This window comes from Mauremys mutica, chromosome 3, assembly GCF_020497125.1.
Source record: "Mauremys mutica isolate MM-2020 ecotype Southern chromosome 3, ASM2049712v1, whole genome shotgun sequence".
NCBI classification, from domain to species: domain Eukaryota; kingdom Metazoa; phylum Chordata; order Testudines; family Geoemydidae; genus Mauremys; species Mauremys mutica.
This window is the reverse complement of record NC_059074.1, coordinates 23,010,387-23,027,963: the sequence shown is the minus strand read 5'-3', so window position 1 is coordinate 23,027,963 and position 17,577 is coordinate 23,010,387. Positions and strand designations below refer to the sequence as shown.

The 17,577-nt window shown below is 46.0% G+C and overlaps 1 protein-coding gene and 1 pseudogene across 1 annotated transcript; both read left to right on the top strand.

Annotated features, from left to right (window-relative positions):
* Positions 1 to 406: 406 nt before the first annotated feature.
* Positions 407 to 5,881, top strand: GDF7 (growth differentiation factor 7). The gene is made up of 2 exons (XM_045011709.1): positions 407 to 734; positions 4,959 to 5,881. Exons 1-2 carry the CDS (start codon positions 407 to 409, stop codon positions 5,879 to 5,881), a joined length of 1,251 nt encoding a protein of 416 aa, XP_044867644.1.
* On the top strand, positions 1,237 to 1,335 carry LOC123367718 (annotated as a pseudogene).
* Positions 5,882 to 17,577: the final 11,696 nt, after the last annotated feature.

The following is a 17,577-nucleotide window of genomic DNA, read 5'->3' as shown; positions in this document are numbered from 1 at the left end:
TCCGACTAGTTTTAAGGATTAATGCCAACTGTGAAAAAAAAATTGCCTACCTGGAAACAAGGCGTTAGCCCGGGGCATAACAGAGTCGCGGTATTTCCGACGGATTCCAAAGGAAAAGGGGGGGGGAAGGGAAGGAATTTGAAAAGAAAAATAAATGATTAAATGTTTGGGTCTCTCTTCTGGCGTTTGCCAATATACCGTGGAGCAGCAGGGTGGGCGGTAGGAGAGCTGGAAGGTGTGTGTGTGCGGGGGGCGCTAACCCCAGAGAGCTCGGCAGGGGGCGCTGTGCAGGGGCTAAGGCTCTCGCTCGCTGATTAACACAATGTTAAAAAGCAACCGGGGAGTTTCCAAAGCCATCAAAGCCCCTGCACAAGGCTCTCCTCGCCGAGCGGAGCCCGCTGACAGCATGGATCTGAGGGCGGCTGCGGCCCTTTGCCTGTGGGTGCTGAGCGCCTGCCGCCCCCGGGACGGGCTGGAGGCGGCTGCGGTGAGGGGCTCGCCAGGAGCCGGCAGCCCAGGGCCACTCGCAGCTGCCTCGCAGGGGAGGCTCCCGAGGCAGAGGGAGGCTGGACGCCGCGGCGCAGGGGCTCTGCGGAACGGCACGGTGGTGCCCCACCAGTACATGGTGTCCCTCTACCGGAGCCTGGCCGCCCCCGAGCCGCCCGGGGCGGCCGCCAGCAGCGGCCGGAGCCGCGCCGATACGGTCACGGGCTTCGCGGACCTGGCGGCCGGAGGTGAGTCGTGGAGGAACAGCTGGAGCAGCGGCGCAGGCACCTGTGCGCTTGGCCCGGGCAGAGGCAGGGTCCCTGGGGGAGGGAGGGAGCAGGGCGGGCTCCCCTGGCCCGGGGCCGCTCCTCTGCTCACCGAGCAAGCGAATGAAACTCGGGGTGCGCGCAGTGGGACAGCTGGGGTCTCACAGGAGAGGGGAGGGCAAGGGACGTGGCTGTGTCAGGCCACGGAACGGGTTAATCCGCATATCATTTAATCCGGAGCCTTGTAGTCCTAATCTAACATCTGGAGCTAATCTCCAGCTCTCGGTCCCTAATCTAATAGATCCAGCGAATCCTGAGATCTCTCATCCTAGTCTAATAGCACGCGCTAATCCTAAAACATATGCTCCTAATACGAGCCATCTAATGGCATCCTGATCTACTTTACCCTAATCTATAGATTTATGTAACCCTAATCCTAACCCAATCTATCTCATCCTAGTCTAACAGCTGTATCTGCCTTCCTAGATCTGTTTCCATACTAAAATTGGAAGGATACAGAGAAGATTAGCATGGCCCCTGCGCAAGGGATGACACTCAAATTCCTGAAGCCTACCATATTTAGACCTGTTTCCTTTCACGCTTTATTTCCAGGGCAAGGTGTTTCAGACACAACCCCCAGAATAACCAGCACTGCTATTTAAACAGCTATTGAAATGAAAAGAGTTTTTCAGGGTTTCCTGTGTCCCACCGATTGCCCACCACCTCCACCCGCATACTCTGGATCGGTGGGGGCGTGGGGGGTCAAGAAAATCAATCCTCCCTCCTCTCCCTCCATCCACTCCCTGCCCCACTTTCCCAGCTCATCAGTGTAAACCGGCGAGTGGCCACGGCTTGTAGAGGGAAGGGGCCCTGCCGTGTGGCGGGGTGGGCGCACTGGAGGGCCGCGGACGCGCTGCCAGCCTGGGCAGGAGAGTGGGAACGCTGCAGGGTGGCCGGCTCCTGGACTGGAGGAGGCAGGTGTGGCGGAGAAAGAGGCGGAGGCAGGAAGGAGAGGCGTCAAAGATCCCGGGGGGCCCTGTCCTGCTGCTCCCCTTCTGGGAGGAAGGCGGGGGGCCGCGGGAGGAGGGGAGTAAAAGGGGGCACTGTCTCCTCTCCTCCGGGCTGTGCGGGGAAAGGGACCAGGGTCTCCCAGACTCCCCCGTGGCTAGCCCCCCTCCCATCCCACCCCCAGACTGACCTGCTACCCAGCTCCAGCCGCGGCCTTCCCGGGTGGGACCCCTCCTCCAGCACCGTGCACAGCCACAGACCTCTCCGCGCCTTCCGCAGCGACTCGCCCCGCGGTGCCATCGCTTGGGGCTGGCGCTCAGGCAGCCCCGGCGTGCGGGAGTCTGGCCACCCTTCTCTCCAGCGGGCGCCCGGTTGGCCCGTGGGTGAGTATCTGGCCGGTTTTTGCTCTCTCCCCTTGATTATTAATTATTCTTATTCTTACTGGCATCTCTGATTCCAGGGGCGAGCTCGGAAAGGCGGGGACCTCAGCAGACCTTTGGGTTGCTGGGTTTGGCGCATTTGTCATCTGGTTTGTGTTAATCTCCGCTGCGGTCATCGCAGCGGAGATGGAGACCAATGTAACTCACTGAAGCTGGAAAGGCGCAAGCCGTTTGGATCGTCATGCCCTGGGCAGTGGCATGGGGGTGGTGCCGGGGCAGAGCCTGGGTCCTCCTTAGCAGAGCACCCGCATGGCTGGGGGCTGAAACCGACAAGCCACAACCGATTGCAATCGCTGATGCTTCGGGCTCGAATGAGCAGCTCCCTGTTTGCTCCGAGGAGTTGGTCGCTAAATGCCTTAGGCAGCGTTGTCAAATGATCTCTGCTCGCCCCCAAACGGCGGTACAGTTTTTGTCCCGGAATATTACACGCGAATCTATTGCTCTGGGGTGGGCTCCATAAACACCGAGCAGGGCAGCTAAACGCCTTCCCCTGCCAATAAAAATGAGCGCGCTTTAATTTTTATTTATGATGTAACGAAATTACAGTTTTGACTGGTCTGGGAAGTTTGAAACGGACAAGCTGGGCTGTAAAAATAGATTTAGATCAGGATGAAAGTTTGTGGATAGTTAGCTAGCTAGATTAGATTAAAAATCGTGGCCAGTTAAAGCGCTCAACACAGCAAAACTCTAAAGATAGCTCCGGAATTGCTGCCTGGACTTAGTTGGTATCTAGCAAATGCAATTTTCCCTAATGAAGACAGATCTGCTGGAGAGTGACTGTCAAATGAAAACTGTCAAATGAAAGCAGCTAAATCGCTCGAATTATAGTCCAAAAGATGAGAGTCAATGGCCAAATTAAAACGCCTTGTTTTATTCTGACAAACAGGTTATTTTATTTACGTTATATTCTGACATACAGACACAAAACTGTACAACTCTATATTCTGAGGTGGCCAAGTCTCCTTAGGGAGCCTAAAATGTACACATTAGCTCCTGTTAAATAGAATTCAGGATGTGTATCTATTATGATTTATTACTGGACAAGACAGTGCCATAGATTTCCCGTTGCTATTGTCGTGAGTTCTGCTTGAAAAAAAAAGACACAATCTGGTTTATTATATAAATAAAATATAACAATATTAATATAATCTTGAATATTATTTAACATGAACTAAAATACGCATTTTAGGCTCCCCTAGCTATAGGACTAGAAGGCTCTTGAATACGCATAAATAGACACCCCTGGTTTTGTATCTGTTTCGGTTAAATCATTGGGAGGTTTAGCTTAAAAATAAATGTCACCATTCTGTTCTTAATTATTAATCAATTATTATCATTGAAATACGTATGTCAATAGGCTATGGCGCGCTATCAGCTTTTAAACGGAAATCGGGATTTCTACTTAAAACCCGCTGGCTCAACCTTTTGAAACACTCAGCGATCGTGCTTAAATGAACAATCCGTCCCCGTATCACGCGCAACAAAAGACCCCTTAAGCCTTCGATCTGATATTTATCGAGCAAACTTTTCTGCAGCTCAGCCGTCGTGTGAGCGCAAATCGCTTAATGCTGAGGAAAGTCTGCACAGTATCTGGGAGTTTCAGAGCAAAACGAAACCAGATGAGCTCTTCAAAGGGATCTCCTTATCTGCCTTTCGCAGGAATTTTAAATCTGTTTTAAAAATGACGATGAGAAAAAAAATACTATATCAGAGAACGCACCAAAATGGGTTGATTTCCCTCTTTGGAGTAAAGAACCAGGGATTCTCCTCCTCTTCAATGGTGAATCAAAGCAACACTCAGATTTTCTGTCGGCTACCAGGGACAATGGCTTTCGACTCAGTCGTCCTCAGTGTAAGAGAAGATATAAATGTACAAATACTTCACACAATTAGCCTCGTTGCTGGGACAATATTCACTTCCCCAGCAAGTGGCTGCTGTGCTGTGTGAGGCGAGGTTCAGAACTTGCAACATCTGAGGATCAGATTTCTGGGGGAGGGGGGAAGGGGTAGCTTTAGGGGTTCACAACCATCTCCTTCTTTTTCTCGCCCTTCCTTTTAATTTTGTTTTCTTCACATCTAGCTCCTTTAATTACTCCCAGTAAATATTCAAGTATGGCTCGGAACAGGAGTTTGGGTTTCAATCTGACTCACAAGGGATTCCATTCACACACATACACACAAAATTCAAGTTATATCCTTTTTTTTCTAGCTAGCTAGATATGAGTTAAATTGCCCTGACAGATTTCAAAATGTTTAACTTGGGAAGGGCGGGGGGGGGGGGGAGAGAGAGAGAGAGAAACTAAATCCTTGAGAACCTGCTAAATGGGCATCGAATTACAGATTGTGGCTTTCGCTCCAGGTTTTTTATGGGTATTGCAGAGCCTGCTCGTTTCACAGCCAGTGTCCCACTCCCGAGGCAAGGCTGCCGGGGGCTCCCCGGGGGCCCTGCAGCACCCGGGAAGCCCGGTAGATTGTTAATCCCGTTCTCAGAAAATCCACCCTCGCGCAAGGACTCCGCGATCGCGGAGGCGCTGGAAAGGAGCCGCGCGGCAGGAACATACAAACCCTCCTTTGAAAGCAGGAGGCTCCATCCACCCCGTGCCCAGCCGGGATGGGCACTGCAGCAGCGAGGGGTCGTTTGCCTGCCCCGTTCCCCCGGCAGGCCCCTTGCTGGAGCTAACGCCCGCTGCCTCTGTAATCCGGGATCTCTCTCCCTCCCCAGCCCTGCCTCAGTTTGCCTTTGTTTTCTCTCTTCCAGATGACTCCCCGGCAGAGGCCGGCCAGATGTACCTCTTCGATGTCTCCAGCCTGCCGGAGACGGACGAGCTGGTGGGCGCTGAGCTCCGCGTCCTCCGGAAGCCCCCCGCGAACCGGAGTTTAGCCCTGTCCCGAGAGGGAGCCCTTCACCGCCTGCTGCTCTCCGCCTGCCCCGGCGCAGAGCGGCCGCCCCGGCTGTGGGACTCCCGGGCTGCGGACATTCTCGACTCGGGCTCGCCCCGCTGGGAGGTGTTTGACGTGTGGGAAGCCATGAGGGACTGGAGAGAGCAACCCGGCTCGGGCCAGCGGCTGTGCTTCGTGCTGAGGATCGTGTCGGATCAGTCCGGGAGACCTCTGCCCCCCGGGCAGCTGGGCTTCAGCAAGCCCCCGCCCCCGCCCCACGAGAGAGCCCTCCTGGTGGCCTTTTCGCACAGCAAGAGGAAGGAGAATCTCTTCAAGGAGATCAGGGATCAGGTGAAAGCCCTGGGCAGCCCCCCGTTCTTGGAGCCCCCCGATCCTGGCCAGGAAACGCCCTCTCAACCCAGGCGGAGGCGCAGGACCACAATCGCCGCCCGGGCTGGGGGGAGAGGTGGGGGCAAGAAGGCAAAGACACGGTGCAGCAGGAAGGCCCTGCATGTTAATTTCAAGGAGCTGGGCTGGGATGACTGGATAATCGCCCCTCTGGATTACGAGGCGTACCACTGCGAGGGGATCTGCGATTTCCCCTTGAGGTCCCACCTGGAGCCTACCAACCACGCCATCATCCAGACGCTGATGAACTCCATGGACCCCGAGTCCACGCCTCCCAGCTGCTGCGTGCCTTCCAAACTCAGCCCCATCAGCATCCTCTACATAGACTCCGGGAACAACGTGGTTTACAAACAATACGAGGACATGGTGGTCGAAACATGTGGCTGCAGGTAGCAATTTCTGCAGCCCCATTATCCCAGCAGCCAGGCCTATTTTTTATATATATGTGTGTGTGTACCTGTAACGGAGGATGAATTACAGTCCTCCTGGAGACGCACGGTCTGCTGTGTCTAAGCAGCCTGGGTCTGCTACTTAACACTCTGCATACAGTATCTAACGTGCATGGAGAAGATGGGACATTGGAAGCAGGATCATTGCCTGGGTGCGACTGGCTGTCCCCAGACGCGGTATACTTGCATCCCAACTTGATCCTAAATATTGTGCTGAAACATCACACAAATGGGCACTTTAAAAGGGGAAAAAAATCCGTGACTGTTTTTCCTGGAATTACAATCAAGCTCTAATATATTTACCCAAACATTTGCTGTCCCGCCCAGTCTAGAAGGTCAGCTGAGGAGAATCCGTTATGGTAATAATACAGGCTCGCTCGCTCTCTTTCTTCCTTGTTGAAACTGCCGCAGCGTCTGTTCACGTTGCTTGTTGACATTAGGTTTTGACACTTCTCTGTTGACACAAACTACAGGTTTTGCTACCCACATCCCACCCCCTAGATTATACCAACATTCTACGATCCGCTTTGATTAGTCAGTGTGAATTTAAACTCCCTTCTTTAAGATTTTGTAACATGGCTGTACAAATTTACCTTGGGAAAAAGGAGCGCCAGTTCTCACCCTTGAAACATTTTTCTATATACTCTGTTATTAGGTTTCAATCATTTTAACTCCCACACTGCACTGTACGACCACCAATGCACAATGTCTCTTGTACAAATGATAATATGGAGTCACTCCATGGAAGTGGATGGAGTTCCTCCAGATTTTCACTCATTTAAATGAGAGCAGATTTTGGTCCCGAGTATCTGTCATATGATGCTATAGAATGGAGAAAGGCTAGTAGTACTTTGCTCTCACTCCAGTGTACATCAGGAGTAACTTAATGGAGTTAAACCGGTGTAAAGTTGATGTAAGTGATAGTTGAATCATGCCCATGCATCTTAGGGACCTATTCAAACAATGGTGCAGGTGAGGTGAAACTGACACAAGTGTTAGGAATGTAAAACCAATATACATTGACTGGCTTGAGATGCTTTCTATAAGCTCTTAAAATTGCAACAATTTCCAAACTATGTAACTTTGCAAATGATTTGTCTGCAATGGGACAAAATTTACCCAGTCTTTTCAGTTTAAATGGAGATACTCACATCAGTAAGCACCTTTTTGCCATTATACTATTCATTCTCAATTAAGTGATGAATAGTGGACACATAATCAGGAACAAAAATGACAAATTGCCAAGAAGCCCCTGAAGAATTTTAACTATTGAGAACCTGCTTGTTGGGTTAAGGGGACAGAAACTAGACTTCAGGCCTCATCCTGCTGCCCTTTTGCAGGCAAAGCTCCCATTAAGCTTCAATCACATCTTGACTTTATAGGGCACTGGGAGGGCTAAGTTTAAATTCCCAGGGTTTGAGTCTGGTTTTACATTTGTGTAAATTACACTTGTTGAAAAAATTGGAGAGGATTCAGAAAAAAGCTACAAGAATGATTAAAGGTTTGGAAAGCCTCCCTTAAGTCTCTCACTGTAAGAGCTCAATCTATTTAGTTCATTCAAGAGAAAGTTAAGGTGTAACTTCATCATGGGCTACAAGTACCTACCAGGGGAAGAGATTTCCCAAAGGAGAAGGCTCTTTAAACTAGCAGAAAAAGGCACAATGAGATCCAATGTTTGGAAGCTGAAGCTAGACAAATGCAGACTAGAAAGAAGGTGCACATTTTTAACAGTAAAGGTAATTTACCGTAATTAACCATTGGAACAATTTACCTAGTGAAGTGATGGTTTCTACATTGGCTGAAGTATTTAAATCAAGACTGAATATCTTTCTAAAAAGCTGCTATAACTCACAAGGTCTGGGCTAGATGGAGATATTAGTGCACAATGTTCTCTGGTCTCTTATACAGGAATTCTGACTAGATTATCATAATGGTTCCTTAACATATATGAATCTATGAAACTCCATTGACTTTAATGAGTTGCTTCTGAGTGACACCAACATGAGTGCACAATCAGGGCCAAAGACTTAAAATACCCGTTTTTAATTTTTTTGACAGAATTAAAACAAAATCTGGAGTTTCTCAGAGAAAAGTCAACCATTTAATTAGGCTCCCCCCCCCCAGCCAATGCCTTTATAATGATTTATAAACAGTTTGAGTCCCATTTTTACATACTCACTCTGGGGCCAAAAAGTACTTGAGTGAAACATTCACTAATATTTACACTCTGACCATAAAAGGTGAACAGTTTGCTTGTGGCTACATATAGGTTTGTAGAAGACTGAACCACAGCCTAATCCCCTCCCCCCCCTTACTCTCTCTCTCTCTCTCTCTATATATATATATATAGTTAAATAGAAGCACTTTGTAGTACCCCAAAGTAATGTAAGCAATCCAGACCTGAATAGCACTTATGGTCTTAAGTCTGAGATACTCATGCCTCAGTGAAAGGGCAGAAATTGACACCATGGACCTGACTGTTGGCCTCTATTACATCTATGCAAAAGAGGGCAGCAGTTGGCCACAAATTCTGGATTTCTTAGCTCTGTTGGCTGAGATTAGAATCTTATTTGCACATCTTGGTGGCAATTTAATCGTTTTTTGAGAAAATACAATACGTTTTCTAGTACTAGCTAAAATATTGCCAAATTAATAGCAATGCCTGGTAGCTACAGGAGTTTGCTTCTGTAGGAGTTAAATCAATTTTGTAACTATATATGGGTTTAAGTGGCAACGTTTGGGTCTAGATCTGAAGCCAAACTTTCCCAAAGCTCAGGGGTGCTTGGATCCAATTTGATTTGTGCTATTGTAGAGAGAGGGAGTAACCTCAAAGAACTAGGTTGGGATCCAAACTATTTCAAAGTTCAGAAGAGTTTGGATCTACAAGATTGGTTTGGGGTCAGTTCTAATTATAACAAATACCCTGAGAAGACAATACAGTTATAGAGCATAAACCAGGCAATATTAATAATAACAAAACAGACTCTGGGCTAGATCCTCAGCTGGTATAGGTTTGCATAGGTCTGTCATTACATCACCTGAAGATCTGGGCCTTTAAGTCTGCAAAGCTAAGATTCAGTGGGGCAAATTCTGCTCCCTGTAAATCTAGTTTAACTCTATTAACTTCAATGGGGCTACTCTGGATTTACACCAGCTCCATACATCAGAATGAATGTAAACAAGTGCTAAGTCTGGCATATTCTTACACTGGGATTACTTCAAGACACAGAGGTTAACAGTGTAAAGGAAGACTTGACTTCTTGCCAGTGGTGTGTGGTGGGTGTTTTCTATTTTGGATTTCATGTTTTTTTCAGCTGGACCTGACTCTCAGTGGTTTGAGGTTTGTAAATAACGCTAGCCAGGCGACATGAATTTCATGAGGATAAGCCATAGCAAGTGCTTCAGTAAAGGTCAGCTGGAGAGTTCACGGGTTTGTTTCCAGTTTCAGTGTTATTAACGATAAAAGTTAGAAGAAGTTATTAAAAGCAAGGAGGCTGACATGAACTTCTCTGAAGCAATTTGTCCTAGAAATATCATGTAATTTACAATGTTGCTGAGACTCTTAAGTGCCTAATTTTTCAAACACTACTGGCTGCTCGATATTTTTTCCCACTGCTCAAACACTCCCCCTCACCCCCACTTCTCTATTTTCCAAAAATATTAGTGGTGGCAGTTCAAAGCTGGTTCAAACCTAGCTGAGCTCTATATACAGATGCAGGAAGTCATTGCCAGCTGATGGCTACCTTGTCAAAGAAGCTGGTAGCCTCTAACCAATTTCTAAACAGACAAGGGTCTGTATTGCCAAAGGCCACTGCCACAAGTGACATTAATTGACATTTCCTGTTGGCAAGGAAAGAATAGGCCCTGAACTCACTTCTCAGTGCTAGAGATGGTCCCTCCAGAACAAGGTTAGACAAGTGTAGCAAAATCTAATGATATGGCTACACTGCACACTAAGGCTGGGTCTGTGGGGCTTGGGCTTGAGGACTTAGTATTTCCAAGCCCATGCTTGAGCATCCACACTGTATTATAAACCCACGTTTACAGTTGCTGGACTTAGGTCTCACAGCTGTACTGAACTACTCAGACCCTCTGACTCAGGTCTGTGGCTTGACCTGTGTCCACACTGCAAAATGGTAGGACTTGGACTTGAGTCACAGTGGGACTTGGGCTCTGCTGACCCGAGCTGGACTGATTTGTGTATGAACAGAAGGAGGGCTTGGGCTCAAACCTGAATCAAAGCCCAGGCTTACTGTGCAGTGTAGACATACACTAAAATAGACTGACATGCATTGGCAGGACAGTGTAGTGAAAACCTGCATTGTTCTGCCCGTAGTGAATACTTTGCCTTGTCTGTGGATAAACAGTAGAATTTAGTCTCTTGAGTTCTGTCTGGCATCTTTCATGATCACGACATTTAAAAAAAATGGGGGTGAGTTTAAGGCACAGTGAGAGAGGCTGTGATGATATCCATTGTTCGTTTATATTAGAACCAGTCTCCAATTTGCTGTCTGTGGCTGCCTGTTAGGTAGGTGCATTTGGTTTTAGACAGAGAAAACTACAGCTGCACATCCTTCAGAAAAGAAGCTTTTCTGCCCTCTTTTTTGCCTGCAAAAAGGAGAATTTCACTGGAATAGCAATCACTGGGCAAGAAAAAGTGGGGAACAAAAACACATTTATCTTTTTATTTGAAAGTGTAGCTGCTCTGAAATTCCCCTTGACTTTCTGTAGTGGCAGAGGAGCTTTTAGTGCGTTTTGGCAACAAGACATTTATTGTTGTATTCCTCACTGAAGGCCAGGACTTGATCTGTTCATTAAGATGGGATCTGCAAAAATGCTCATGTTCTAAGCATGGAGCAAGAAAAGAGTTAATCTTTTTGTTCAACAGGCTAGAGGTGGTTCTCTGTTGTACCAGAGTAAATCCTGAGTGATTTCACTGCAGGTAATGGCATTAATCTGGACTGGCACCTGACTATTTTGCACAGGGTAATTATTTCTGTTCTCAACAGGAATATCTCTTATTGCAGCATAGAGGTGTAAAGAGAGAGTGAAATACATATTCTTGCAAATTACCGTAAGATCTGCAAGTACACGAGGCCACAGCTCCTTGTGACTGTTCTCCATACGCCTGCTCTATAGATGCAGGATTTAAACACCAAAGGTGAAATCCTGGCTCTATTGAAGTCAATTGCAAACCTCTCACTGACTTTGAGGGGGACAGGATTTCCCCTTTGGGGCCTAATATTTCTTTCACTCACATGAATAAGCCAGGATGAACTCCATTGCAGTTAATCAGCAAAAGACGGGTGTAAGTGAGATAGAAATCAGGTCCTTGGGGTCAAATGTATCCCAGGTGTAAGTCCAGAAAGAAGGCAGGGAAGGCGGAAATAGGATGAAGTGGAGCTGGGATACGTTCTGTGTGTTTAAGCGTACAACTGTCTTTTAGTGGAGGGAGCATTGCTCAGCATTATTCCTGTAGATGCCGATTTTGGAGCCAAAGGCCATCAGTTCTGTTCCCTTAGTTCACCTGTTTGCAATCTGTTGCCAACTGTCTCTGTGTGTAGAATTTTACAACATCACTCCAAAGCAGCTGCAAAATACTGGAAGTAGCCAGAGAAAATCTGCTGATCGCTTCTGGAAAATAGGGACCTAAACCCCATTTTATCCGCAGAGCCCTAACAATCCTTCCCTGGCAATATTTGAAGATAAAATGACATGCCCGTGCTGATCCTGCCCCCATCACTCTAAAGTGGTGGGTGAAATTCCCCTGGTGCAGAGAGCCTGCACACGGCCTCTGTGTCACGTATGTCCCACCCAAGTCCTGAGGTTTCAATTTCCTCAGGCCTTTAGTGGGACTTAAATATTGTACGGCCTGGCTTCCACTCAGTGTTTATAGCCACAACAGCTAATGACATACATCAAGGCAAGCAGTGCGCTAGGAAGAATCACTATCTATGGTACTGATGTGGTCCTTACCACTGTAGTATCTGAGCACCTCACAGTCATTAATGTATTTATTCTTCCAGTACCCCTGCCTGGTAGGGCAGTGATATTATCCCCATTGTACAGGTGGAGAACTGGTGCACAGAGAGAGACTAAGTGCCTTTCCCAAGGTCATGGAGGAAGTGTGTGGCAGAGCCAGGAATTGAAACCATGTTTCCCAAGTCTGCAGCCAATGTGCTAACCACTGGTCCTCTCATTTTCCTTTTAATCAAAGCCACAACAATAACATTTGAAGTAATAAAAACAGTCAGCTAAGAATGTCTTTTTGATCAGATACTTCTTGCCCGGGCTAACTTTTTGGGCACGTCTAAGCATTATAAATAGGATAGTGGAGTATGAACATGAACAAATGTGAATTCAGTAGGTTTAGAGTGATTTCAATGGATAATTACAGGTTCTCAATCTGCAGTGTTTATACAACCTTTCCAATAAAAAAGCCACAGTTTCCATGCAGAGAATATTCTACAGCAGGATTTATTTGACCTTCAGCACTGTTTTTATCTGCAGAATATAATTACAGCTAAGCTAGAAATATTAAGCATTTGAAAAGAACTGTGTATTTACAATTTGTTGGCTCCATTCTCCCCTCCATGGGATATAGTTCACAAAGGCGAAAGGAAACTTGCAAATTGTTACCATTTGATTTGGAGGCACTAATGCTCAAATTCAGGGAAGCATTCAGGAAAATGCTGACGCATGTGCCTAACTTTAAGCCCGTTGAAACCAATGGAACTTAAGCATGTGCTTAAGTACATTCCTGAATGGAGTCCTAAAACCTCAGGAGTATTGTTGTGTACACAGGCACATGTGTTCTACGGAATGGCAGGGCAGGATCGTTGAAGGCAAAATGGGTTTGTGCCAAAGTTAACTTGCTAATCATTATGATGTCTAAGCTGATTACTGGCAAAAATCACTTTTTCCAGAACGTTTAAACCTTCTTTCTTCCTCTCACGGATTTTTTTTTAAAATGTTCTTAAAGAAACAAGACTATAATAAAAACGTTTTATGTGAAATAGAAGAGACAAGCATAGAAGGAAAAGGTGTAATCACTGACATAGACAAAGAAAAATCTGTAGTGACAGATTCTTATCTTACAGCAGTTTTGCGCTGATAGAGCTGTATGGACTTCAGCTAAATTATTCCTAGCTGACAGTGGGGTAAGTGGCTCAGATTCAGGCCCAAAATGTATTTCCTTGACTAGATCTATGATGCCTGGAATTCTCTTAATGACCAGAACCAGAAATGGACAGATGCACAATAATAACAAAACACAGAGGCTATGGCTACATTACAGAGCTTACAGTGGAGCAGCTGCAGCACTGCTAGTACAGATGTTCTAAGCTGATGGGAGAAAGCTCTTCTGTTGACCTAATTACTCCAGCCCCCGCGAGCGGCAGTAGCTATGTCCACACTGGCGCTGAGGTCGGTGTAACTAACGTCGCTCAGGAGGTGACTTATTCACACCTCTGAGTGACATAAGTTATACAGACATAAGTGGTAGTGTGTACAGAGGCGGCTCCAGGCACCAGCACGCCAAGCACGTGCCTGGGGCGGCAAGCCACGGGGGGCGCTCTGCTGGTCGCCGCGAGGGCAGCAGGCAGGTTGCCTTCGGCGGCATGCCTGCGGAGGGTCCGCTGCTCCCGCAGCTTCGGCGGACCTCCCGCAGGCGTGCCACTGAATCCGCGGGACTGGGACTGGATAGTCTGTAATGTTCATATTTTGCTGTATTCTTCACTTTCTCTTTCCAAAGCAAACAAATCATCTTTCCCTTTACAGCTTTAGGCCCCAAGCCTGAAAGCTCTTGGGCACATGCTTAATTTTTGTACCTGAGTGATCCCACTGAGATCCTCATGCATAAAGTTTGGCACATGCATTAGTATTTGCAGGACTGAGGCCTTACAGGCAATCAGAGATAAGGGGGTCTGATTCACCAGTCTCTTGCTCCACTTGCACGTCATTTCATGGAGTTACAATTGGACTAACACAGTGGTGAATCAGCCCTGAGAACGGATGTGATGAATTAGGGGTTGCTTCTGCCCGCTGAAGCTAATGGGAGTTTTACCACTGAGTTCAATAGAAGTAGGATCGGTTTCACACTTTCATGTGTAATATTGAACGAGGTGAGGCATCTACCTTTCATTTAAAATCACTAAAATTCATACACAAAAGACCTAACTCCACTTCTAATATGCCTCCCTGACACAGGCATCATAAATGCTAAGAGCTGTGGCAGTGATGAAGGCTATGTACCTACTTTGGAGCGAGTCCATCTGGAAACATGGTGGCTTCCTGTTGTCCTTGTAGCCAGCACTGTAACAACAGCGGCTATTTTTATTTCCATAGGGGCAATGAGGCTGTGCTGAGGAGAAAAAAACGTCTGAGCAAAGGAGAAAACAATGACAATCTGAATTCTGTACTGTTCAATCCTCCCTGTCCTTCAAAATAGGGTCGTGTCCCCCAGCTCCCACTAGCTACCCAACGGTCTGATCTGAAAGCCCATGGAAGGACTCCACTTGACTTCCATTGGCTTTGACTCAGACCCAGAGAGGCCAAATATACCAAATTAGTCAATATCCCCATGCCATTTGTATACCCGAGGTTGGAATGGGTTTAATTGTTTGCTTTGCACTAGGACATCGAGTGCTAATAATGGCTGAGCAATGTAGAGCTAGATCCTCAACGGGTGACTTACACCAGTGGAAGATCTGACTCTTAATTTTTTTAAGATCCCAAACAGGCAGACTTGCATAGGACATAGCTAGCTTTGCATAATGCGCCTTGACTTGTGCTTAGTAATGCACCATATTATGGATAAAAGAGGTTGGATTCAGATTGTGTCATAGAAAACATAAAACTGCTTAGGCTACAGTGTAACGTGTGACACACGTCAATCCTGCTGTACTATCCTAGGTTTTTATCAGTGATTTATTTGAAAAGAGGGAAGCTAAAAAATCCCCCCCCCCATTTCATTGGCTCTGAACAGTCAGTAATGTCCCATCGGGGGGATATTTGTTTTTCCCCTTCCCTTCATGTATTTTTCCATAGTTTACATCATCAGTTGCTAGTAATATGATGACATGTTCTGCAGCTTGGGACCCTTAGCAGCTGTTTCCTCTTCAGGTAAATCACTGGGGCCAGATCTTCAGCTGCTGTAGCCAGAATGGTTCCCTTGACTTCAATGGAGCTATGCTGATTTACACCAGAAAAGCGTTTGGCCCAAAGGGTTGATGGTCACCTTTTCAGTATTGGGGATTAAAGAGAGATCTGCAGTCAGGCTGGCAGAGTGGAAAGGCAGAACTTGGCATTTTACAAAGCTTTCGGAGCACTCAGCCATTATTAGAACTCGCTGCTCTAATACTTAAAGACTATTTACGGGTACTAGGGTTGATTTGCTCCTTATCTGCAGTGGTTTTCCACCAATGTAAATTTATTTACTTTATTGGAGGCAGGCCTGACTCAGACTGGTGCAAAGGAGATCAGAATCAGGCTCACAATTATACTGAAACTATGACCAGATGGTATAGGATAGAAATTTGGGAATTAAAAATAGTATTGCAAGTCTAGATGGTTTTTAAATAGTTTGGTTTTGAATGTTATAAACCAAACCTTGATCTCAGTCATGGCCCAAAGTCACGAACGGCATTTCACTTTCAATGTTTTGGATTTGTGCCTTGTCTTTCTTCATCATTACTTTCTAGCCTATTTTTATATTTTGGGGGGCCTGGTTTTTCAAGGCATGGAAGGCTTCTCATAACCAAAGACAGAGAGTGTGTTAGAACTCACAGAGCATGCTAAACAGGAACACTATGACCCTGAGCAGCAAAGCTCTCAAGCACATGCTTAACTTTGAAGCAATCTGACATCTGTGGGATTTAAATGTGTTCTGAAAATTAATCATACGCTTAAGTGCTTTGCTGAATAGGGATGCTCTGCTGAATGGAAGCCAAAGTGCCTGACTAGGATCTGACATCATTTGTAACCTGGTGTATCTCCATTAACCTCAGCAGAGTTACTCCTGATTTATACCAATGTAAGAATGATCAGAATCAGATCATGGGTTAAAATCCTGGCCCTACTGGGAGTTTTGCCATGAACTTCAAAAAAGCCTATACACCCTATACATTTGGAAAGTCAGGTGAGATTCTCCAATGCATCATTCATTTTCTCCCTCTTAACTTAAAAAGAATAAAGACCAAAATTTCCAAGCGTACACTTAGGGCTGGTTTATTCACAAGCCTTCCCCCATTTAACTACATCTGTTTCCTAAAACCAATTTAGCTATTTTTGGTGCGGGTCTGTGTGTGGACACTCTTAATTTGGAATAAAAGTGACTGAAGTCTGTTTGTTAACTTCAGCTGAAAATTTTGGGGCAAATTTCATACTGTTACATATTTTAAATTCTGGACTTTTTCCCTGAGCAAGAATTTGATGCATTTTTTTTGCAGAAAACACCCCTCCACATGCTCCATATTCCTAATGACCCCAAGAGAAATGTTCGTCCAAGCCTGCTCCATTACCGAATTTACTATCATTGCAATTGCATTCTTTCAAGTAAGAAAACAATATTTGCAGCAAAATAAGACTCTGTTTTGATCAGCCATAGCTTTATTTATATGTTTTTCTCTCTGATTAAAGAAGGCCTAGAAAAGAATCTGAGGGTCCTTGTTCCAGTATGTACCTCTCATATAACTCGGGTCTGAAAACAGTATTTTCTCTCATATCCCTGTATATGCCTCCAAAACTATACGTTCATTTTGCTCACCTTTTCCAGGTCTGACTATGCGATACGTTTCTACCGAAGACAGTTCTGTAACTGATGGTGTAAATGCATTGTGTGTATGTATTCTAAAGTTTAAATAGAATTGTACATATTGAACTGTAAATGAACTGTAAACAGCAATCTATATTTTCTTGAATATATTTTATAGCAGTATATATTTGTTAAATACGCATTCTTGTATACGCTTCATTAACCTTTTTAATATTTTGTACAGCTAAGTTTATTAAATATTTTATGGATATGTTTTTTCTGGAAATTTTTCTTCCTTTGGAGGATTTTTGTGTGTTGAAAAATGGAACACGGTTGGTTATGAACATCCTTCACTGCTCTAGTTGTAGCTCTAAAGTGTCTGCACTTCCTGGTTTATCTGGGATATTAAAAGCAAAACCAAATGCAGTGTAAAATGAACGACTTCTTCCTTTCTAATCCACACTCTGGTCTATATCAAGGGGCAGAGCAAGGAGGGTGTGTCACATCCCTGCTGTCTGGTCTGCGACTAATAATGGCCCACCTACTTTGGTGGCAACTCACAATTAATCAATAGAAGCTTCTCCACTGACTTTAGTGGGAAGTGTCTCAGGGTCTAAAGGGATTACTCCTTTCGTTCAAACAGTTGATGGTTGTGCTGTGGTGCTGAATGTCACCTGTTCAAACCCTGATGACCCATGTGAGGGGTCATCTTGTGTGCTCTGGGTGGTGTAGCTACCCCCCCACCTCTTACTCAGGGCAGATGGGAGAGCACACGCTAGCCAGGTATGAGAAAGGGTGGCCAAAAAAGAATTAAGGGCCCAACTCCATTGTCTTTCAATGGGAGTTGGGCATCTAATGCTCTTCCCACCCTTGAACTGGACTCTACG